Source organism: Notothenia rossii, assembly GCF_949606895.1.
Source record: "Notothenia rossii genome assembly, chromosome: 3".
Taxonomy (NCBI): Eukaryota; Metazoa; Chordata; class Actinopteri; order Perciformes; family Nototheniidae; genus Notothenia; species Notothenia rossii.
In genome coordinates, this window is record NC_136901.1 from 92,305,475 (window position 1) to 92,330,089 (window position 24,615).

The following is a 24,615-nucleotide window of genomic DNA, read 5'->3' on the forward strand; positions in this document are numbered from 1 at the left end:
CTAGAACGCATAACAAGCGTTTGTCCTTTTAGAAATGGAAAGCAAAATGTATGCAAATGACACAATTGTTTGTACTGGTTATATGTACAAAGAGAAAAATAAAAGAAAGCACAAACAATAACGACTAAAGTGATCCCCTACATTCACTGCTAGTGAGCCTCATACACACAAATATTTAGCAGAAATATTGTTAAACTAATATATATGCATGTAATACATATGCATAAACATACATGCTACATACACTGCATACATACACACATACATATGCTGCACATAAGCTCTATCAATAACAGATCATTTTACAGAGTGTGGAGTACATTAAAAAAGGTCCCCAGGCTTCCTGAAATGTCCTGTTTCAGTATAGAAGTTCATATCTGATCTTTTCCAGTTTCATGCAGGACATTACATCCGTCAAGCAGCTAGCAGAGAGCAAAGGACAGAGATGGACGTTCTGCAGTTAAATGCATCTCCTTTCCTATGACCCCAAATAGAGCGGTGCAGTGATGACGTATTTTTGTAGGCCGACCCTGAAGTAAGCTGCTGGTTCCCTCGACAAAAAGCAACGGGATTTCTCCATAGGATTTAGGAATATTGTAAAAAATAAGATCTGTGGAAAACAAACCTGTTTGATAAATGCACGTTTTGTTCAGTCGGATAATCTCCACATGTCTTCCCTACTTTTCAAATGTTCGAATCATAAATCTAAAGGCCAGAAGCAAAATGCTAACGTTATGCTGTAAAGGAACTACAGCCGAGTCCAGCAGCACGACTTCAACGTCACGCCAACTTCAGATCCATATTCAAACACACAGATTCTAAACGGTACGAGTTGAAGCGTTTGTTTGAACAGTTTGCAGGAGGCAGGTACTGGCTTTCAAGCAGAACAGGGCAAACTAACTCAGAGGAGTGTTTACGTGTTCGGCGTGATGACGTACAACGTCCTCCACAACTTCTGTTCAATCAGGAGAGACGGCTTTGATGTAAGAATACATATTTATTGCAGAGATACACAAATGAATGTAATGGTGATTTTGGCGATTAGGCCCCGTTGTGCAGGAAGTATCATTCGGGAGGGTAGAACCGATCCGATGAAACCCCCCCGGGGTCTAGACCCTGGTGCTGGTGAATGGATAGTTGGGTCGGTCTGAAGAGGAGGGGCTTAGCTTGACCCTGGATTCAGAGGGACAGGAGGTGAAAAGGGGGGGAGGAGGGTTGCGTCGAGTCACCTGAAATGACAGCTGTCAGAGGGGGGAGCTGCAGACTTAAAAGGCTTAGCAGAGCACTATGATAGGCTCTTGGGAATAGAGCGAAGTGATTGGTTAAGCTGGAGAGTGACGCCCCCGATCACTTATTGAGAGGAGAGAGAGTAGTTACATGGGAATAGTAAATGAAGAGTAAAGACTGTCTTCCTGGTTGAACTTACGCTGAGCTTCATTAGTCCTATTCAGCCACTTGGTAACAACCATCGTTTTTCAGACACTCTTCAGAAATCACCAGTGGGGTCACTGCTGATGGATTTAATGTCGTAGAACAAAACGTGATCCGTCTCTTACATTTGTCTCAACCACAGACCTTATTTCCAGATATTTTCCAAAAACGAGTTCAAAGATCCCGTTGACTCTGAGACGAGGGAACAGGAAGTGGTGAAATGCTGACTCACTTCCTGGTTTGAGGACTCGTTCCTGCACCACTCTATAGGGCAGCCAGAGGATTTGGATCCAGTTCAGTGCTGAACACCCGGGATCAAGTTTGAAAGATCTCCGTCCAGTACATATGAATGAGAGAGGCTTTAGCATTTATTTATTTTTTAAATAAATAAGATTCATTGTGTTAATTGTTCAAAGGAGACAGGCTGCGTGTTTGCTAATCTAATAGATCCAAGCTAAAGACATTAAAGTCTCATTTTATCCTCGGAAAGTTAACAAAAAAAGCTTCCTAAACTTTTATTCTGACAATCACAATTCTGGAGAATCTCCTGAGTGGTTTCACATCCACAGTTTGAACCAAAGTCTGCAGATATTTCAGCGTGATGTAGCCCAGATGATTTTTTCTTTTATAAAAGTGTTTTGGTTTTGACACGTCAAAAAGTAGAATATTGCTCCATATATTGTCTCCAGTACTGAGCAAGATCACTCTCTATTCCAGCAAGTCTTCACAGGCTCTGCAGCATTTTGAAGTGACGCGGCACAGATACAGCGACGAAGAGGAGGAGGAGGAAGAGGGTAGATGAGAGGAATCCTGCTACGAAGCTGGAATGGGAAAGACGACTTCAGCAGGGAGAGGGGATGAGGAAGAGGAGATGAGGAAGAGGAGAGGATTAGAATAAGAGAGGCAGGGAGAGGACGGATAATAAATAAAATATTGAACCACGCCCCTTAGCTGTGATATAATGAGCATATATCACGGCCTGAAGTGAGCTATTGCTTTTATAAAACGGTTACCAAGTGTGGCAATATGAAAGAAAAATACACACTCTAATTTAAATAGTTTTTATTAGTAAATAATGATGTTCAAAATGAAATAGTCCCTCCGTTGCCTTCTGCACAAAACATAGTGCAAGGTGGTTGCTATGCAACAACACTAACAGCAAGCAAACATATTAGACAGAGAGCGTTGATCCATTATTTGGCTGTTTATTTACATTAATGTGTATGTTGCTGTTTATTGTGCATCCACTGAAAAACTGTCCAGCATCAGTAGCATGGCTTACGTGGTCACTTGTATAGGTTGAGGTTGTTCGAGGCTGTTGCTTGGCGTGGCGAGAATATTGCTCCACTTTCTCCGGTCCCCGAGATTGGGCTTCCAGTAGCTCTGGAGAGAGCTTTCGCACCTGTGGCCACTAACGGTCATAATTTCTCTGCTTTGTTTCAAGACCCGCATCAGAAAGCTTTTGAATGGTGCTACCCTTCCAGTTGGTCTACCTGCTCTTCACGTAGCTCTGCATGTCGTAGTTTAGGTGCTTTTTTTTCTGGAGATAGGCACTGCTCAATCCACTCCTCCATACTATAGTAAGACCCCCCCGGAGGTCGAAGTTAATCTTAAATGTTTCCATTTTATGCTTTGTAAGTTTGTTTCGTAACGGAAGAAATTTAAATATATTTATAAAACTGACAAGTCAAATCAAGCAATCTGATTGGTCGATAGCGTTTTTGCGGACCTCTTTGATTACAGATTTGAAAACATTGTTGCTTGCTTTAAAAGTAGCACAATTCATTATGTTAAACCTTCAAAAGTATCTAGATATCCCTGCCCTAATGCCAAAGGAACTGCACACTGAATATGTTTTGCCGTTTGATGTCTATGTCCAGACCGCTGCGTCAAAAAGGAGGGCTTCTGCCCCGTTACTTCTCCGCTGCTTTCTTGTTCCAGTTTTTGCTTTTCAGCCCAACGGTATACTGTTTTTCTCAGACGCGGAGGGATACTGACTTGTTGTGAAAAGTAACTTACAATTCTACCCGTGGTATACGCTCAGTATTATAGTTTTATAAATATATATATAAGAATAAAGCAATGAAAGGGAATGAAAATAAAGTTGTCATTAATTTATTAAAATATCAAACAGATGTAGGTTAAAGCTTGACTGATGATTCTAAAATGGGTTTAAACAATTAATTTGGTGGAAAATAATGACTTTATTTACTAGAAATCGTTAGTTAGCACTAAATGAAAGTTTGGGAAGCTGCACCTCATCTGCATCATCCTCTTCATCATCATCATAATGCTTTCCCCCCTTAAAGTGTCAAGTGGCAATTTTAGCACATCAATTCAGGAATAAAAGAAAACAATTGTTATTTAAAATAAAATTAAAACATAGTGTGCGGACATTTACATATGCAACAAATGGATATAAACACAAACAGCTGGTTTAAATTCTTTATGAATAAGGCTTTTATATCAACAAGCCTTTTTTATACTGCCACATAACACTGGAGACGTCTGAACAGAAGCAGTGAGTCTGCGGTTAAACCCAGAATAACTCAAACGTGTCATTCAAATGTGTTTTATATTACATACATTACATTATAATACATGCAGAGCCTCTCTGTTCAATTAAAACCCAAAGAAAATAACATTTTCAAGGTTAGGTGTTTGTTGTGTGGTCACCACAGCGTGGGCGGGCACAGCAGCCAGGTTACACTTGGCGTACTCGGAGATTTCCACTGGGGCAGCCTGCCCAGGGCAGATCAGCTGGTAGTCATCAGCGTTTACTCCACTAGCCCATGCTGGACCATTGCCTTTGACAAGAAGAGGTGGAGGATGTTTTAGGTTTATATAAATAACACATTCATAGCTGAGATTAAGACAGGTAAGTGTCTGTCAGTCTCTCACCATTGCTGTTTTCTGGAACAATTGTGTGTTTTATGAAAGCAACCTCCCCTGCATCCTCAACCAAACACCTATAATGAGATGCACAACATAACAACACAAAGATGAGGTGCTCTGGAAGAGAAAGTAAATACCATGGAAATACCTTTATTTGCTTTATTAGACCAGAAGATTGATACCCCTGAATGTTAAGTAAAGGGCTAAAGTCAGGTGGAAGTTAGCTTAGCTTAGCATAAAGAATAAAGCATAGGGAAACAGCTAGCCTGGCTCTCTTGAAAAGTAAAATAAAATGGTTTATTAGCAGCAAAAAAGTTCATTAATGAATACAAGATATCTTTAGTTTTTATGCCATACACAAACATATGTGTGTTTCGGGGTTTTATGAGGAGTTTGTGCTATTCCTTGGCTACCAGGATTGAAACTGAAACAGTTTGAATGTGGATGAATGTCCACTGTCCTTTGTCCTACCTCAAAGCTCCTGCGTAGCCGTTGTACTGCTCTTCAGCACTGGCACTGCACTTTGACTCATCTCCCACCGTTCTTCCACTGCCGGCACACTGAGAACAGAACGGAGAGCTGGGGTCTGAACCGGGGGCACAGCCGCTGCTGAAGAACTTGGCTGAGGAGAGGACGAGACGAAGGGGGCAGGTGTTACACTCAGAGGAAGGAAGGAAACAAATCATGGATCCTAAAACCTGCATTTCTAGTGCATGATTTTGGAGAAAACGTTATTGTGTTAATTTTGTTCCCTGAGAAAAAATGTTTGTGTCTAGGATCATTTCAATGTGTTCTAGGTCATAGGGAGGTGGTCGAAGTTGATGTTGGGTATGCAAAACACAGAACTGTGGAAACCTAAATGATCTCTGTTTTGTTTCTTTGGTCACCATGGTGATGAGCCCTAATTGCTGTGTTTTGGATCTTACATCTCAGAGATCCAAACAGTGTTGTCTATGTGAAAAATGGTATTAATAGTCTTAAGCTTATCTAACCAAGCGCTTTGAGTCGTCTAAACGCACTAAAAACCGTACCAAAAAAGTGATGTTTAGTTCCTACAACTTTGTAAATACTGCGCATTCAATAAAAAAAGTCTTTATATTGTTGATCACAAACATAATCTTGGCAGCTTTACGTGTCTTTGGTTACGTATTTGCACATGGGAAGAGCACACGGTCGCTGACTGAAGTCACAGTCTTGAGTCTGTTTGTGGATTCGACCCATGGGGATGTTCCAGCCAGCAGTTCTGCCGAGTCCAGTGTGGCAAGACCTGTGGCTCTCCAACGTGTCCCAGGTCAGACCTGAACTCTTCTTTACCAAAAGGAGATGATCTTTCCTCCTTCATCACTTTTCGCCATTTATTATCCATTTTCATTGGCTGAAATATAAAATCAAACTGAAGACAAAGTTTTGAAGAATATTTTTGATGTGATTCCTTTTGGAGCACATTTCATTAACTGTATGCATTCCCTGGGTATATCACTCTCAGAGGTGGGAGAAGTACTCAGATCGTGTACTCAAATAAAATTACCAGAGTGTAGAAATACTCTTTTACAAGAAAAAGTCATTCAGAATGTCATTCAATAAAAAGTACAAAAGTATTGGCATCAAAAAATATGCTTAAAGTACCGAAAGTAAAAGTATTTATTATGCAAATTGTCCCATTCCAGAATAATGTATGATGTGTTTTATCATCTGCCCAATCTGCCCCTTCCTTCAGACTTCCTCACAGAGCCCCTCCTCCAACACACACGAACGCTCACATGACCAATGAGGGCACGGGATAAGTTTGTGCACAGACAGAAGGCTGACAGGCAGGTAGGCCATCCAGTTACTTTAGCCGGGCTACGGCTTCCACAAATTAATTTTTCTTATGTATTTCTTGTCAAAGCACTTCATATATTCATTGCTATCAGGATGTTAAGAGCATTCCATGGAATATAACAAAAAGTGTATCTGAAATAAATTACATACCCCACCTTTAACTGGTAACATAAGATATAGGCTAAATGAACAACACAAATAAAATAAGTTACATTTATTTGTTATTGGCTATTTTAGGTTATTGGATGTTCACATACTTATTTGATTAATAAAATGCAAACCGATCTTTTTCATATGGGTGTTTAAAGTTGTACCCCCTAGATCAGGTCTCTGTAATCGGGCGCTCAAAGTGCACCAGGTTGAAGCATTTTACTTTAAAATGTAAAAAATAAACTTCCCGGGGGGGGCATACCCCAGGACCCCCCAAGAGGATGTGACGTCCACCCCCCAATTAAAACATGTTCTTACAATACTAAATGCATATGAAGCCTTTCTATATAAACTGTCCACATGTCCTCATTGTTCTTTGTCTACCTCTCCACAAACACCTGCCTCCTTACCTGAATTACATGTTGTGGTGTGTAATACTGTCCCTCCACCAGAAATGAGATGTCTTCCACACGCCTTCCTCCACTGTATGCACACTCAATGTTTCTGTACTCGGTCACTCACCGTCACATTTCACCGTGCATTCCTTGACTTTTTTATTTGGTAGGGCTGTACTGTCTATATATAGCTTTCCTGACACGTGATGCAACATTAGGAACCATTTTTCAAGAGTATGCAATTCCATAAGGCACATTTGTATGATTCTTTCACACCTTGTCATTCTTTTCTTAAAACACATTTCAAAGTGCATTTTGTTCCGTCCATTAGGTGTATTTTATTCTAATGCAAAGGACCAGGATTGAAGGAGGCACATTATAAAACCCACAGGCCTGAATCGGATGCATATCGAGGCTTGGGTGGTGTTTTGGGTCCTATTTCTTAACCAAGTGGCTACTTAACAAAGGGATTCACTGTATCTGACAGAGTCTGGGTGACTATAGATATTGTGTGTGTTTGGGATATACATGGAGTGGTGTTTTTTAAAACATGAATTTTGATTTTAGCATCACTTGAAATAAATTGAAACTAAAACCAGTGTTGTTTGTCTTTTTATTTTAAAAAGTAAATAAACAAAAGCCACTGAAACACCTATACAAATGAATGGTTAGGACAAGCTCACCTACATTGAGGAAACAAAAGGAAACACAATATAACATACCTTGGCCCAAAAGACCAAATGCTAAATTATTTTGAAAGTTATTTTGTTATTTGGTTGAAATAACTCCCATATACTTAGAATATAGAATATCTAAATCATTGAACTTAATCATTGCTTACTGAGACTTCTACATACATTTTTACCAGAGGTGGGAAGTAGTGGAGTACAAATACTTCCTAACTAAAGTACATTTTTCTGGTATCAGTACTTTACTCACAACTTATTTTTCTGAAGACTTTTTACTTTGACTTCTTACATGTTGAACACAAATACCTGAACTTTCTACTTCTTACATGTTGAATACAAATACCTGTACTTTCTACTTCTTACATGTTGAACACAAATACCTGTACTTTCTACTTCTTACATGCTGAACACAAATACCTGTACTTTCTACTTCTTACATTTTGAACACAAATACCTGTACTTTCTACTTCTTACATGTTGAATACAAATACCTGTACTTTCTACTTCTTACATGTTGAACACAAATACCTGTACTTTCTACTTCTTACATGTTGAATACAAATACCTGTACTTTCTACTTCTTACATGTTGAACACAAATACCTGTACTTTCTACTTCTTACATTTTGAACACAAATACCTGTACTTTCTACTTCTTACATGTTGAACACAAATACCTGTACTTTCTACTTCTCACATGTTGAACACAAATACCTGTACTTTCTACTTCTTACATGTTGAACACAAATACCTTTACTTTCTACTTCTTACATGTTGAACACAAATACCTGTACTTTCTACTTCTTACATGTTGAACCCAAATACCTGTACTTTCTACTTCTTACATGTTGAACTCAAATACCTGTACTTTCTACTTCTTACATGTTGAACTCAAATACCTGTACTTTCTACTTCTTACATGTTGAACACAAATACCTGTACTTTCTACTTCTTACATGTTGAACACAAATACCTGTACTTTCTACTTCTTACATGTTGAACACAAATACCTGTACTTTCTACTTCTTACATGTTGAACTCAAATACCTGTACTTTCTACTTCTTACATGTTGAACACAAATACCTGTACTTTCTACTTCTTACATGTTGAACACAAATACCTGTACTTTCTACTTCTTACATGTTGAACACAAATACCTGTACTTTCTACTTCTTACATGATGAACACAAATACCTGTACTTTCTACTTCTCACAAGTTGAACTCAAATACCTGTACTTTCTACTTCTTACATGTTGAACACAAATACCTGTACTTTCTACTTCTTACATGATGAACACAAATACCTGTACTTTCTACTTCTTACATGTTGAACACAAATACCTGTACTTTCTACTTCTTACATGTTGAACACAAATACCTGTACTTTCTACTTCTCACATGTTGAACTCAAATACCTGTACTTTCTACTTCTTACATGTTGAACTCAAATACCTGTACTTTCTACTTCTCACATGTTGAACCCAAATACCTGTACTTTCTACTTCTCTCATTTTCCAAACAGGCTGGTTCCTTTAGTCTGAATGTGTGTTTGGTGGCGTGATCATTATTATTTAGAGTCATTGCGTGCCTATTGATTTGAACACGATCCGTGTATCCATCATTTCCTGGTCTTCTCTAAAGAAGAGGGACCAATGAAAACGTTGTCATGTTGCCGTTGTTCAGCATGGAAACATTCATTAGCTAACAATGACATTATTGTTCTATTAATATAAAGGGAGGTCAGGTACTCTTTAAAACAGCTGCTAGTTATGGGTACTTTTTACTGAAGTACATTTCAAAGCCTCTTTACTTTTACTTGAGTAAAGAAGTTTAGTCAGTACTTCTACTTTTACCTGAGTATTTTAAACACGAGTAGCCTATCTGTACTTCTACTTGAGGAAAGGATGTGTTTACTTTTGCCGTCTCTGATATTTACTTACGTTAATATATTTATTAATATCTGTGCGTGTTTCACACAATGTTGTTTTTCTTGTAGTCTTGTATTCTGTGGATACGACAACATTTATAAGAAGTGTAATTTCAATTGCTATAATATTTTATTTCACTTCTTCTGACCGGTCCCCCCCCCCCCCGGACTTTTTGTGTCAAGTTGTACACAGTGCGAGGAGAAACACAGTGACTGTTGTCTCTTCAGTAAATATTTTAAAAGCTCAAATCACCTGGAATGTCCGGCATATTCACGTTCTACACCTTAAAGCCCCAAGAGACAAAAGTAAAATGTGTGATATTGGGCAAATTAAATAAACTTTGATGAACTTTTATTGCTGTATTTGGCGCGAGAAGTACACTTCACGTCAGAGCCCTCAAGAGCCAGACATAGGCCTAAATGTTTATTAGCGTCAAAAATGTTTTTGCTATGAAAGGTTTTGCTACTCCCTAAACCTCAGGAACAGGATGTAATGGATGGGATTTCTAACAGGTTTGAGATTTTAGATTTTGAAGCTCTTCTCCACTAAAGCAATGAGATCACGAAATTAGAGATAACCGTTTTGTTGTTACAATGGAGATTCTTTTTAAACGACTTAGACTTGTGTTTTGGGGATCAATAAAGTCCAAACCATCGTCGGGATGTCACCCAATGAGTGACGTCTAAAGAAGATGAAAGATATAAATTAAACATTGTTGATAAAATGCTGCATCTCTTGCATTTATTGAAGTAGAAGAGCCTTATTGTTTACCTTTTTAATATCATTTTGTTCAGTTTCAATTGCTTGGTTTTCGTGAAATTAGCCTGTTTTCCTCTTAAGTGTAACAGATCGATGCATCTCCAAAGATCATCTTAAAGGCTTCTGAAACTGGGGACAGAAGGGGAGAGGGTACCAGGAAGGCACTTTGTAAGTATTTGAGGGAAACAGGTTGATTACAAGAATTTAAAATAACGTAAACACAGTGGCATACTTCCACAGGTGGTGATAGGATGACATGGTGATACACACTCTTGTACAGTAGGTGGCAGTATGCACCTTCAAGTTAATAAGTTGATGAACGTGTGTGTGTGTGTGTGTGTGTGTGTGTGTGTGTGTGTGTGTGTGTGTGTGTGGTCATTTGTAAATCATTTAGTATAATCACACATTCTGTGTTTTATATTTAATAATTCTGTGTTCTTCATTTATTGAACGTGCAATACCTGACTAGGTCTGAGAGGCGGAACCTCTGAAATGTAGTCACTGTACTCAGAAGATTATTTTTGTGGGGACTTCCCCCTTCATATTGTGTGTTCCTCACGTTTCCTCTTCCCTTTTTGCAAATGTTCCATGTGAGAAGAGTTGGTGTGAGGAGAAAAACTAATGAATGACGACTGATTTGTTGTATGTTGTCAGATTATCACTGAATAAACGGAGACCGCCTCAACTGTGTGCTGGCTCCGGTCTCATCCATCATCAACACATTACAAGCAGACACCGCTTAACGACACACCGGTTACATGTGTGTGTACAGTGTGGGGTGTCCAGTGTACGTGTGTGCGTGTGCGTGTGCGTGTGTGTGTGTGTGTGTGTGTGTGTGTGTGTGTGTGTGTGTGTGTGTGTGTGTGTGTGTGTGTGTGTGTGTGTGTGTGTGTGTGTGTGTGTGTGTGTGTGTGTGTGTGTGTGTGTGTGTGTGTGTGTGTGTGTGTGTGTGTGTGTGTGTGTGTGTGTGTGTGTGTGTAATGGGGGTTTTGAACCTCCAATCTTGAAGCATTGAAGTCTTCAATGTTTTTGTTTTTATGTTGGAACTTGAGCATTATTCCTATCAGAGGGAGGAGCTGCAGACAGGTGAGGGTGTCACCTGAAAGTAGGAAGTCAGACTGGTCGGACTGGTTCGACTGCCAGACTCCATTTTACAGCTTGACGGAGCAGGAGGACAGGGTGAGTGTTAACACCAGGATCTGCTTTCTAACACATTCATTATTTACTCTGTCAAACTGGATGTCAGAAAATAACTTATTGGTTAAAAATCTGCGTCCTAGAGTCCAATGAGGATTCTGCAAGTGTTGTAAACTTGTATTATTTCCTGTTTCATCAGAGTTACATGTGACGCAGTCAAAATGGAGAGCGGCCTGAAGTCTGACTGATTTCATGTATTTTAACCAAGTTTATTATTAAGATGGTTTAGATTGAAGTGTGTGTGTTTGTGTGTGTGTGTGTGTGTGTGTGTGTGTGTGTGTGTGTGTGTGTGTGTGTGTGTGTGTGTGTCTCCAGTGTTACTGGTTTTCTCTTAGACTGGAGAAGATGAGTGATTTAAAAGATGAGGAAGAGGACACATCTTCAGTCTCCAGCTGTCTGTCTCTGAAGAGTGACCGGTCTATGGGTCTCCCTATATCCTTCAGTAATGAACCTGGACCCTCAGACACAAAGTAAGAGTCTGTTTCCACTGTAACCTGACCTGAAGAGGATTCTGTTTTTAGTACATCAAAGTTGAGCTCTTGCTCCTTGTCATCATCAGCAATAGTCAAGTCTCCTGTGATTTTGGTGCAGTTTCCCCACTTGAAAGGGACTTGAGGCATCTACTGACTTTGAACAGGGTTCCACTCCAATGACACAGCTTTACTTTTCAGTCTTTTATTTCAGCAGTTTACTGAAAACAGAAGTCCATTTACTTGCTGAATGGGTCATTTAGTGCAGGGGAAAACCTTTGAAACAAGAAAGATGCATTTAGACAACTTGCAAGTTATTAAAATAAACAAAGCATGCAAACAATACACTGACACTGCTGCCTTAAAGGTGAATATTTTACAAATGAACTGGGAAGACTAAGCACAGAAATATTCATTTTAAACATACATTCTCTAAACCCAAGCTCTTTTTAAATCTCTGCAGATTTAATTAACTGGATTTTATTAGCAATGTTTTTAATAAATCAAATGAATTCTTTATAACAAGAAAGATTGTTTCCTCTATTTTAGCAGGAATATTCAGTGAACTAAATTAGCAGGATTTTATTAGAAAGGCTTTTAGTAAATTGAAATGAATACTTTTTAACAATAAATATTATATTGCATTTATTTATTGTTCTTCTTAAATTCAATGTATTTAACCTCCTAAAATCGTATATCCTTTTAACACCTATCAGAGTAGGCTAATTGCAGGATGTTAAATTAAATACAATTAAGGTCCTTCTTTTATCTATCCTTTTAACAATAACTAACAGAGAGTCTAAGCTCAGAATGTTCTGCAAAATTAGCACACCAAATTGATGCTTAATATACAAACAATGACGCGCAGGGTTATAAAAGGACACGTGGCACACACGCAAACAATTTACCAGAACATAAAACATCTTAGCGCACCGTGGCTCTGCGGACCTCTCACACAACACTAAGGATCTGAGTGTCTGACCGTCTGCCTGTCCTGACTTCGTAGAATGCCTCCCGTCTGCATGCTTCAGTGTGTTACCGGCTGCCTGTCCTGACTTGGTAGAATGCCTCCCGTCTGCATGCTTCAGTGTGTTACCGGCTGCCTGTCCTGACTTGGTAGAATGCCTCCCGTCTGCATGCTTCAGTGTGTTACCGGCTGCCTGTCCTGACTTGGTAGAATGCCTCCTGTCTGCGCGCTTCAGTGTCTGACCGGCTGCCTGTCCTGACTTGGTAGAATGCCTCCTGTCTGCGCGCTTCAGTGTGTTACCGGCTGCCTGTCCTGACTTGGTAGAATGCCTCCTGTCTGCACGCTTCAGTGTGTTACCGGCTGCCTGTCCTGACTTGGTAGAATGCCTCCCGTCTGCACTCTTCAGTGTGTTACCGGCTGCCTGTCCTGACTTGGTAGAATGCCTCCCGTCTGCACTCTTCAGTGTGTTACCGGCTGCCTGTTCTGACTTGGTAGAATGCCTCCTGTCTGCATGCTTCAGTGTGTTACCGGCTGCCTGTCCTGACTTGGTAGAATGCCTCCCGTCTGCGCGCTTCAGTGTGTTACCGGCTGCCTGTCCTGACTTGGTAGAATGCCTCCTGTCTGCGCGCTTCAGTGTCTGACCGGCTGCCTGTCCTGACTTGGTAGAATGCCTCCTGTCTGCGCGCTTCAGTGTGTTACCGGCTGCCTGTCCTGACTTGGTAGAATGCCTCCCGTCTGCACGCTTCAGTGTGTTACCGGCTGCCTGTCCTGACTTGGTAGAATGCCTCCCGTCTGCACGCTTCAGTGTGTTACCGGCTGCCTGTCCTGACTTGGTAGAATGCCTCCTGTCTGCACGCTTCAGTGTGTTACCGGCTGCCTGTCCTGACTTGGTAGAATGCCTCCCGTCTGCACTCTTCAGTGTGTTACCGGCTGCCTGTCCTGACTTGGTAGAATGCCTCCTGTCTGCACGCTTCAGTGTGTCACCGGCTGCCTGTCCTGACTTGGTAGAATGCCTCCCGTCTGCACGCTTCAGTGTCTGACCGGCTGCCTGTCCTGACTTGGTAGAATGCCTCCCGTCTGCACGCTTCAGTGTGTTACCGGCTGCCTGTCCTGACTAGGTAGAATGCCTCCCGTCTGCACGCTTCAGTGTGTTACCGGCTGCCTGTCCTGACTAGGTAGAATGCCTCCCGTCTGCACGCTTCAGTGTGTTACCCGGCTCGCACGCACCAACTATTTAACTCGTTCAGGTAGCGGCACCGGGTTTTCTGATTAGTGTGATTACACCCGGCTTGCCAGAGGAGGACCGCCTTCAGTGTACATATTTGTAACGTTAATGATTTAATTTCTCTTTAAAATTAAGCTATTTTTTTATTGATATGTATATATATTATTTTTTTACTAAGCCTCAGGCTCTGTTTGACTTTACAGCAATAGTAAATGATCTCCCAGTGAAATCATCCTCACACCCTACGTGTTGGACTTTGTGTTAAATGAAGCTAACAAAATACAAATATGTAAAACGTTTCACTCTCAAATGAATTTTAACAACAGAAACCCACAATCAAGACTCAAAAACGAAATAAGGTGAACATTCATCAAAATCTGCTCTTTAAATAAACTAATGATGTTTAAAACATGTGTTGTTTCCACAGACAGAGAGCAGAGTCTCCAGTCCCCAGCTGTCTGTCTCTGAAGAGTGACCGGTCTATGGGGAAACCTATAACCTTCAGTAATGACCCTGGACCCTCAGACACAAAGTAAGAGTCTGTTTCTACTGTAACCTGACCTGAAAAGGATTCAGTTTTTATGTAATCTAATATATTAAACTGTTCTTTAATGATATCCTGTGAGCAGTTTGTAAAGGAAACACGCAGCAGAGTACAGCAAGCTAACATGATTTGAGGATAATTCAATATGCAATTATATTATCATTCTATCTGTGGTATAAAATGGTTTTAAATAGCAAACATGTTGATACTGATTTAAAAACTAAATATATATCATCCAAAACATTATTTAACTACTTGGGCATGTTTATGATATGTCTTTTTAAGATGATTATTAATAATAGTAATCACCTGGTGAGCTGGTTGAGTTTAGCATTAGCAGATATAACAGAGTTTAAGAGATTACATGTAGAGTCAATGCAAAGACCCAGATCCGTGCCTGGCAACACGGAGGAAGTGAAGATGGGAAATTCATATCACCTGCGTATTCGTGCAGCGTGACACATTTCAACTTGAGTGTAAAGTCTGTGACGCTCTGTTACAAAAAGCTGTCAGTGTTGAGATTGTGCTCCTGTGGTCTCTGACGGTCTGAGGGGAATCAGAGAGGAGAACAGAGCTCTCCAGCAGCTCATATTCAATCAGGGTTATTCATGTTCCTGTTTAAACCAGAGACTGTCTGTGGTGCTAACTATATAGTCACTGCTGTACGTATGACTACATGAAGTTCTTCTGAGGGCTGATGGAGCAGCTACAATGTTAGCCTAGCTTTAATCAAACCCATCTCATTCAGAAAACAAACATTTGTAAATGTTGATGCTCGTTGTGTTGGAGACAGACCTGACAAAGCTTTAACTCAGGATCAAATCAGTATCATTCTGTTGTTATTTAGGCATCCTTTCCAGATGTTTATTGCTATGAATTCACAGCAGATTCTCTGTAAGTTGGGTTTATAAAGCACCAGGTTAATACAGCTGTGTGTCTTAGTAGATGCAGTGAACTTGTGCTCCTCTGGGGGATGTCATGAATCCAGACAGGATGCTCTTTGGTTTCATGATCATGTGAATTGTAAGCTATCTACCTGATCACAAAGGTATATTGTTTAGACCTTTTTTTAAATATCAAACTAGAATGTTCCCCCGTGTTGTACCTTTGGTGATAATCAGCTCCCCTAAAGTGCTATAAAGGATGTGCTCATCTCCACAGAGGGAAGAGGAAGAGTGGTGTTCCTGTGGAGGAGCAGCTGTCCAGCTGTGCTCTGTGTCAGGACGTCCTGAAGGATCCAGTCTCTACCAGCTGTGGACACTGGTTCTGCAGACAGTGCATCACCTCATACTGGGAGCAGAGACCTCCATCAGGAGACCCTTCCTGTCCCCAGTGTGGAGAAAGATCCAGAACCAGAGCTGGCCTGCAGACAGCCAGTCAGAGCAGCTCTGTACGAGGTAAGAGGCCGAACTCATGCAGCGTCTTATTCCTCTTCCTGGTTCCTTTGGTCTGGATGAGGTATTCTGTTGTAGAGCAGAGACATTCAGCTGTTTGCAAAACATTTCAACTCAGTCTGTTTTTGTTAGTTTGATTGTTAGATTCTCAAAAGCATTTCCTGATTCTCTCCTGTTTCCTTCTCTTCCAGCAGATAGTGGTCTGCAGGAGGTTCTAGATGAACATAGGCTCAGTCTGAGGAGGAGATGTGAACGTGTGACTGAAGGAACTGATCAAAGTGAAACCCTCCTCAACAGCATCTTCACTGAGCTCTACATCACACAAGGCCAGAGTGAAGAGGTTAATACCCAACATGAGGTGAGGCAGCTGGAGACAGCTTCCAAGAAGGAGACCCTCCATGACACTCCAATCAAGTGCCAGGACATCTTTAAAGCCTCACCTGACCAACAGACTCTCATCAGAGCGGTCCTGACCAACGGAGTCGCTGGAGTTGGAAAAAGCTTCTCAGTGCAGAAGTTCACTCTGGACTGGGCCGAGGGTTTGGGAAACCAAGATGTCAGTCTGGTGATCCCGCTCTCCTTCAGGGAGCTGAACCTGATCAAAGGTGAGCAGTACAGTCTTCTCAGGCTGCTCCATGTTTTCCATCCAACCTTACAGAAGCTCACAGCAGAGCAGCTGGCTGTCTGCAAAGTGCTGCTCATCTTTGACGGCCTGGATGAAAGCAGACTTTCTCTGGACTTCAGAAACAATGAGGTTGTGTCTGATGTCTCTCAGCAGTCCTCAGTCAACGTGCTGCTGACAAACCTCATCAGGGGGAAGCTGCTTCCCTCGGCTCTCGTCTGGATAACTTCCAGACCTGCAGCGGCCAATCAGATCCCTCCTGAGTGTGTGGACAGGGTGACAGAAGTACGAGGCTTCACTGACGCCCAGAAGGAGGAGTACTTCAGGAGGAGATGGAGTGATGAAGACCTGTCCAGCAGAATCATCTCTCACATCAAGAGCTCCAGGAGCCTCCACATCATGTGTCTGATCCCAGTCTTCTGCTGGATCACTGCTGCAGTTTTGGACCACATGTTGACTACAGACCAGAGAGGAGAGCTGCCCCAGACCCTCACTGACATGTACTCACACTTCCTGCTGGTCCAGACCAAGAGGAAGAAGCAGAAGTATGAAGAGGGACATGAGACGAGTCCACAGCAGCTGACGGAGGCTGACAGGGAGCTTCTCCTGAAGCTGGGGAGGCTGGCGTTTGAACATCTGGAGAAAGGACACATCATGTTCTACCAAGAAGACCTGCAGCGCTGTGGCCTTGATGTCACCGAGGCCTCGGTGCACTCAGGACTTTGTACAGAGATCTTCAGAAGAGAGAGTGTGATCTTCCAGAAAACAGTCTACTGCTTTGTTCATCTGAGCATTCAGGAGTTTCTGGCTGCAGTCTACATGTTGCACTGTTACACCAACAGAGACACAAAGGTACTGAAGGACTTCCTGCAGGGAGACTGGCCCTATGAGAACAGTGAAAACAGAGATCAGGGTCACCCATCCCTGGATGTCTTCCTGAAGGGAGCCATGGAGAAATCCCTCAGAAGTAAAAATGGCCACCTGGACCTGTTTGTCCGCTTTCTCCACGGCCTCTCTCTGAAGTCCAACCAGAGACTGTTAGGAGGCCTGCTGGGTCGCACAGGCAAGCGTCCAACAATCATCCAGAGACTCTTCAGAGGCCTGCTGGGTCACAAAGACATCCAGAGAGCCATCAACAACCTGAAGAAGATGAGCAGTGGTGAAATGTCTTCTGAGAGGAGCATCAACATCTTCCACTGTCTGACAGAGATGAAGGACCTCTCAGTACATCAGAAGATCACAGAGTTCCTGAAGTCAGAGAACAGATCAAAGGAAAAACTCTCTGTGATCCACTGCTCTGCTCTGGCCTACATGCTGCAGATGTCAGAGGAGGTTATGGATGAGTTGGACCTGGAGAAGTACCACACATCACAGGAGGGACGACTGAGACTGATTCCAGCTGTGAGGAACTGCAGGAAGGCCAAGTGAGTCCAGATGTGATTCACTTTATAAACTAATCAGGAGTTTAATTATTCAAATAAACACTATAACATTTCTGCTGTTTAAATACTGAGATCAAAATAAACCAACACTGTTCTTCTATTTATTTATAATAATAGTTAAACTGAAGCGTTCCTCTCTTCGTATTGAGTGATGGAGGCGACATGTCAAACACATGAAGGACTCTAGAGGTTCCTCAGCATGTGATCACACCACACAGCAGGACTTACAGTTATCACAGAAAGATGTTATTATTACTTTCTAGTCGTTTCTTTGTCATCAAACAGACACACGTTTTCATCACAATGTGTTGGAGTTTAATTCACATTTAAATACATCTCTAATATTCAAGTGATTTATTTAAAGGTCACCTATTGTGCAAAATCCTCTTCTTCGTGTCTCTCCTACATCAACATGTGTCCCCTCTTCTTCATGTCTCTTCTACATCAACATGTGTCCCCTCTTCTCCATGTCTCCTCTACATCAACATGTGTCCCCTCTTCTTCATGTCTCTTTTACATCAACATGTGTCCCCTCTTCTCCATGTCTCTTCTACATCAACATGTGTCCCCTCTTCTCCATGTCTCTTCTACATCAACATGTGTCCCCTCTTTTCCATGTCTCTTCTACATCAACATGTGTCCCCTCTTCTCCATGTCTCTTCTACATCAACATGTGTCCCCTCTTCTTCATGTCTCTTCTACATCAACATGTGTCCCCTCTTTTCCATGTTTCTTCTACATCAACATGTGTCCCCTCTTCATGTCTCTTCTACATCAACATGTGTCCCCTCTTCTTCATGTCTCTCCTACATCAACATGTGTCCCCTCTTCTTCATGTCTCTTCTACATCAACACGTGTCCCCTCTTCATGTCTCTTCTACATCAACATGTGTCCCCTCTTCATGTCTCTTCTACATCAACATGTGTCCCCTCTTCTTCATGTCTCTTCTACATCAACACGTGTCCCCTCTTCATGTCTCTTCTACATCAACATGTGTCCCCTCCTCTTCATGTCTCTTCTACATCAACATGTGTCCCCTCTTCATGTCTCTTCTACATCAACATGTGTCCCCTCTTCTTCATGTCTCTTCTACATCAACATGTGTCCCCTCTTCATGTCTCTTCTACATCAACATGTGTCCCCTCTTCTTCATGTCTCTTCTACATCAACATGTGTCCCCTCTTCTTCATGTCTCTTCTACATCAACATGTGTCCCCTCTTCTTCATGTCTCTTCTACATCCAAATGTGTCCCCTCTTCTCCATGTCTCTTCTTCATCAACATGTGTCCCCTCTTCTTCATGTCTCTTCTACATCAACATGTGTCCCCTCTTCTTCATGTCTCTTCTACAAAAACATGTGTTCCCTCTTCTTCATGTCTCTTCTACATCAACATGTGTCCCCTCTTCTCCATGTCTCTTCTACATCAACATGTGTCCCCTCTTCTTCATGTCTCTTCTTCATCAACATGTGTCCCCTCTTCTCCATGTCTCTTCTACATCAACATGTGTTCCCTCTTCTTCATGTCTCTTCTACAACAACATGTGTCCCCTCTTCTTCATGTCTCCTCTACATCAACATGTGTCCCCTCTTCTTCATGTCTCCTCTACATCAACATGTGTTCCCTCTTCTTCATGTCTCTTCTACAACAACATGTGTCCCCTCTTCTCCATGTCTCTTCTACATCAACATGTGTCCCCTCTTTTTCATGTCTCTTCTACATCAACATGTGTCCCCTCTTCTCCTTGTCTCTTCTACATCAACATGTGTTCCCTCTTCTTCATGTCTCTTCTACATCAACATGTGTCCCCTCTTCTTCATCAACATGTGTCCCCTCTTCTTCATCTCTCCTCTACATCAACATGTGTCCCCTCTTTTTCATGTCTCTTCTACATCAACATGTGTCCCCTCTTCTTCATGTCTCTTCTACATCAACATGTGTCCCCTCTTCTTCATGTCTCTTTTACATCAACATGTGTCCCCTCCTCTTCATGTCTCTACTACATCAACATGTGTCCCCTCTTTTTCATGTCTCTTCTACATCAACATGTGTCCCCTCTTCTTCATGTCTCTTCTACATCAACATGTGTCCCTTCTTCTCCATGTCTCTACTACGTCAACATGTGTCCCCTCTTCTTCATGTCTCTTCTACGTCAACATGTGTCCCCTCCTCTTCATGTGTCTTCTACATCAACATGTGTCCCCTCTTCTTCATGTCTCTTCTACATCAACACGTGTCCCCTCTTCTTCATGTCTCTTCTACATCAACATGTGTCCCCTCTTCTTCATGTCTCTTCTACATCAACATGTGTCCCCTCTTCTTCATGTCTCTTCTACATCAACATGTGTCCCCTCTTCTCCATGTCTCTTCTACATCAACATGTGTCCCCTCTTCTTCATGTCTCTTCTACATCAACATGTGTCCCCTCTGTGGAAAGAGCCTCTGAAAGTTTCAGGAACAAAGATTCTCTCTCTTTTTGATCAATTTCTATAAAAACCTGTCTGAAAATGAGCTGATCAGATTTTGGCCACTTTGTGATGTCATAACGATGTGTTGTCTTGTGTAACCATTAGCCAATCAGCAACCAAGGTAACACCCCACCCCCCTTATCACCTGAATCTCCTCCTAGAGCTCCATTGAGTTCTTTGTAACCAAATGTCTCTCAGAGGGGCGTGGGGAGGGGCTCCTTATTTTCATCTAAAGTAACAGACAGAAAATCAGCACTTTGGAAACAGGGCTGAAACAGAGGGGATTATGGGTAATGCTGCAATGATCTGTTTTGTGTTTCAGCCAATCAGAGACAGGTTCTGTATATATCTGAGACCTGTGATGTATTGATGAAAAACTGTTTAATAGGGGAACTTTTAATTTCTGTTTCTTTTGGTAACAGTCAGTGACAGCAGGAGCACAGACATGTGATCAGATCACACTGACAACACATTCAACTCTACTATAATATATTATGATATATTATATAAAATGGACTGACAGCAAATCTCCATCAGAACATGTCAAATATGTTTTCATCAAATGCTTCAAGTTAATATAATGTTTCCTCTTGTTTTAACACATGTTGTAATATATGTGTTATTATAGACTTACTGCCTGTGGACTCTCAGAGACTCAATGTGAAGTCTTGGCCTCAGCTCTGAAGTCGGACCCCTCCCATCTGAGAGATCTGTACCTGAGTAACAACCCTCTGAAGGATTCAGTAGTGGAGCTGCTGAGTTCTGGACTAAAGAGTCCAAACTGTAGACTGGAGGCTCTCAGGTCAGTTCACTGACTGCAGTTCATACAGATCTGTTTGTGTTTATGATTTTCTGAATTTGAACAAATACATTTGAATTGTTATTTCTTCCATGTTTGCTAATGACTGAATATTGATCAGAGTAACAAAGAGAAGGTGAATGTGTGAGGGAGAGAGTTTGAGCTTCCACAGACTCACCCTGTGCTCCATGAGTCAGTGGAGATGCTGTCAGTACTGATGAGCTGTGAGGGAGATGAAGGAGTTGTGTGTTATGTTCACATTTCGCACCCTTTGGTAATGTTCGGGTCAAATTGACCCGGGACATATTTCAGGGTTTTAAAAAAATACAGAACTAAATTCAACATGCACATTTCCTTATATATATTGTCTTTAACTCATTCCCCAACAATATAAATGAAATATATGATTAGTTTTTGAAAATACTCTTTGCTAGAACAAAGTGTCCATGGTTTTTTGTGTTAAAAATATCATTTATGTTAAAAAGAAATACACTATAATAAAAACTAGGTTTACATTTTGCTCATGCTTTTCTAGGACTAATGTAAATGAAACATTTTTTCATTAATGTTTGTTATTTTTAATCTGTCATATAATAATCAAAGCCCTGAAGGAAATAAAGCAATTTAGCAGCAATTAAAACACAAGAACCACACATCCAAAAGTGTTTGGCTGTGAAATAGAGAGAGAAGGAAACATCCATATAAATGACATAGAACAGATATAAACACAAAGCAAATCAAAACAATTAACAGTCACTATTCATAAAATACAGTATATCCAAAAAAGATATTGATGAAGTGACACTGCAGAACATCATGTGAGTCAATGGGCAAGTCTGTTTAGGAAACACATGGTGTAGAACTTCTTCCTGTGTATAGCACAGGTGTACTTGTTGCAGTTGCTGCATGTAGTCTGTGTCTTGGAGTCCTTTGAGGGTCCACAGACCTAACAGCTGGCTGTGGGGGTCTTCCAGAAGCTGGCTGTGGGGGTCTTCCAGAAGCTGGCTGTGGGGGTTATCCAGCAGCTGGCTCTGAGTCAAGTTCATCTTCCAATTCGCTGTCAAATTCTGAGTTTACCTCCACATTATCCTCGTCTTCAGAAATGTCTTCCTGTTCCACTTCACCGTGTTCTTCTAATGCATTCCACTCACTCTCCTCCATTATTAGCTCCAAGGCTCTGAGCAGAATATCTTTTGGCCATTTTGTTGGTAGATAATTGAAGTTCTGCACTTCACTGTAACTACACTGATGTCTCTGATTAGTCCCTCCTCCGGCGTGCAGGTGCGAGGGGGACAGTGTGAGAAAATGTAAAATGTTTCTAATGTTCTAGGATAGTTTTGTGTACAAACTACAAAGGGTAGAGATCAAGGGAAACCAGGATCAAACAGCTTGTGTGTGTGTGTGTGTGTGTGTGTGTGTGTGTGTGTGTGTGTGTGTGTGTGTGTGTGTGTGTGTGTGTGTGTGTGTGTGTGTGTGTGTGTGTGTGTGTGTGTGTGTGTGTGTGTGTGTGTGTGTGTGTGTGTGTGTGTGTGTGTGTGTGTTGCATCCGGGTCTGATCCTAACCTCTTATGAAGGACATAAATGCGGGTGGGCATTTTTTTCATAAGTGGAAAAAATTAAAAACAAATCCACATGTCCTTCACAATAAATAAAGCACCAGCCGTTGAGTTTCAGGTTGTACAAAAATATCCTTATATTTTTGAAAATGGAAATCGGGTCAATTTGACCCGAACACACATCTGATCAAAGTTAAGGTTCCAGATTATCAGTGGATTGTTTCTACATCATCTCTGACATTAAAACCCTGTTTGACTCTGAACAGATTATTAAACCTGGAGTTATTTCAAACAGGAACTTTGTTTTCTAAAGTTACATCATGTTTTCTTTATTCAGACTGAGGGGCTGCAGGTTGTCAGAGATCAGCTGTTCTGCTCTGATCTCAGCTCTGAAGTCCAACATCCATCTGAGAGTTCTGAACCTGAGCTGGAACGATCTGCAGGATTCAGGAGTGGAGCTGCTGAGAGATCTTCTGGAGAGTCCAGACTGCAGACTGGAGACTCTCAGGTCAGTTCACTGACTCTCTGTTACTGCTGGAGATCTCACATGTTTCATTAGTTATTCAACTTATTCTTCTACATATATATAACATCCATACGTTTGTAAATGTTGTTTTGTTCACATTTGTATTTCTCTAGATGTAGTCTGCAGTCATAACAGTTGATTGTTTCCTAAAGAAACTATTATTCTTCCACTGTTAGTTGTTAAAGTAAATGTATGTTTTCTTTAGTAAATGGTCTGAATAAAGAAGGTCCTCTGAACTAATATTAGTTTTACATAAAGTTTACTTTGTGACATAGAAATGTTTATGTTCCCAATAGGGCTTCACGATTTGGTGAAAAAGTCATATTGAGATTATTGTGGACAATATTGTGATTTGTGATTGAATGAACAAAGTGTAATATGTGCTTGGTCAGGGAAAGGAAAGAGCACAGACAAATGATCATTTTGAGATCTCTATATCTCAAAGAATCATAAACAAATACAACAGCAATATCTGAGTAGTAGGCTACTTTTTGAAAATAACTTAGAATTTGACAAAATAAAATAAATACGAAAATATATCTTCTTTGAAAAATAAAGGTTTTCTCTGCATACTTTCTGCACTACCATCCAGTAAATATAAGAACACATGCACATGTTCATTAAATAAGACATCTGGATGCCCAAACAAATGAACCTGAAAAGGATATTGCATTGTTTGTGTTACTTTCATTGCTATTGTATACATTTCTTAAGTGTAATTTAACTCAACTTCCTGTTTTATTTAGATATGCTTTTATTTTGAAGGCGACTTTGCCTATTAACAGGAAGCTACTGTTCCCAAAGAAAAACACTTGACGGAGATGAACGGAGATAAAGTACAGACATTAACGGAGATATCTACATTTAAATACGGCGATATCAAAATAAAGAGTTTACATTAAAGTATTAGCAAGAGGCACAAGGTTAGTGTTAACTAATATAAACATGTGTCCTGATTCGTTTATACTGTTTTATAACTTTGCGGTTCACTTGTTTAATGGTATGCTAAAGTGATGCTAATAGTGAAGCTTAACTGAATTTGTTGTTTTGTGTCGTTGTGTAGCTCTTACGTTGATTTTTGGAGTTTTCAATAAATGAGAAATCATCAGTCAAGTGTACGACCATCTTTCGGAGGGATGTGCTACACTTGGTGTTCCGGTTTCCTGTTGTTAGCATTCCAGCTTCACAGTAGCATGCAGCTAGCACGTTCTTGTGTTTGTAGTTAAATGGAAAATAAAGTGTGGAGTTCCATATTAAACACACCGCCTCCGACTCCCATTCATCGGCTCTACACCACGCACATTTCATTATTTAATTAAATCACAGCCTGTTGCGG

The 24,615-nt window shown here is 41.0% G+C and overlaps 3 protein-coding genes across 4 annotated transcripts in view; 2 read left to right on the forward strand and 1 right to left on the reverse strand.

Moving 5' to 3' along the window:
* Nucleotides 1-24,615, forward strand: part of LOC307030934 (NACHT, LRR and PYD domains-containing protein 12-like) — a 60,812-nt gene that overhangs the window by 33,324 nt on the left and 2,873 nt on the right. Inside the window, exon 8 of the mRNA XM_079667565.1 lies at nucleotides 23,091-23,261. Coding sequence (XP_079523691.1) covers nucleotides 23,091-23,261 — 171 coding nt within the window. The remainder of the gene's footprint in view (nucleotides 1-23,090; nucleotides 23,262-24,615) is intronic.
* On the reverse strand, nucleotides 3,578-6,004 carry LOC307030940 (serotransferrin-like). 2 transcript variants are annotated; one of them, XR_013805833.1, is made up of 4 exons: nucleotides 5,459-6,004; nucleotides 4,798-4,948; nucleotides 4,333-4,400; nucleotides 3,578-4,238 (listed from the first exon to the last, which is right to left on the reverse strand). XR_013805833.1 is itself a non-coding variant. In XM_079667574.1 (3 exons), the coding sequence occupies exons 1-3, from the start codon at nucleotides 5,028-5,030 to the stop codon at nucleotides 4,054-4,056; spliced, it is 486 nt and encodes a 161-aa protein (XP_079523700.1). In that variant the 5' UTR covers nucleotides 5,031-5,415; the 3' UTR covers nucleotides 3,578-4,053. The 2 variants fall into 2 exon arrangements, 1 of the variants encoding a protein (XP_079523700.1); XM_079667574.1 differs by lacking the exon at nucleotides 5,459-6,004 and having other exon boundaries at nucleotides 4,798-5,415.
* Nucleotides 11,319-22,334, forward strand: LOC307034576 (protein NLRC3-like; the record flags this gene model as incomplete). Its single annotated transcript, XM_079673408.1, has 6 exons — nucleotides 11,319-11,736; nucleotides 14,356-14,460; nucleotides 15,634-15,869; nucleotides 16,058-17,912; nucleotides 21,027-21,200; nucleotides 22,298-22,334. Exons 1-6 carry the CDS (start codon nucleotides 11,612-11,614, stop codon nucleotides 22,332-22,334), a joined length of 2,532 nt encoding a protein of 843 aa, XP_079529534.1. The 5' UTR covers nucleotides 11,319-11,611.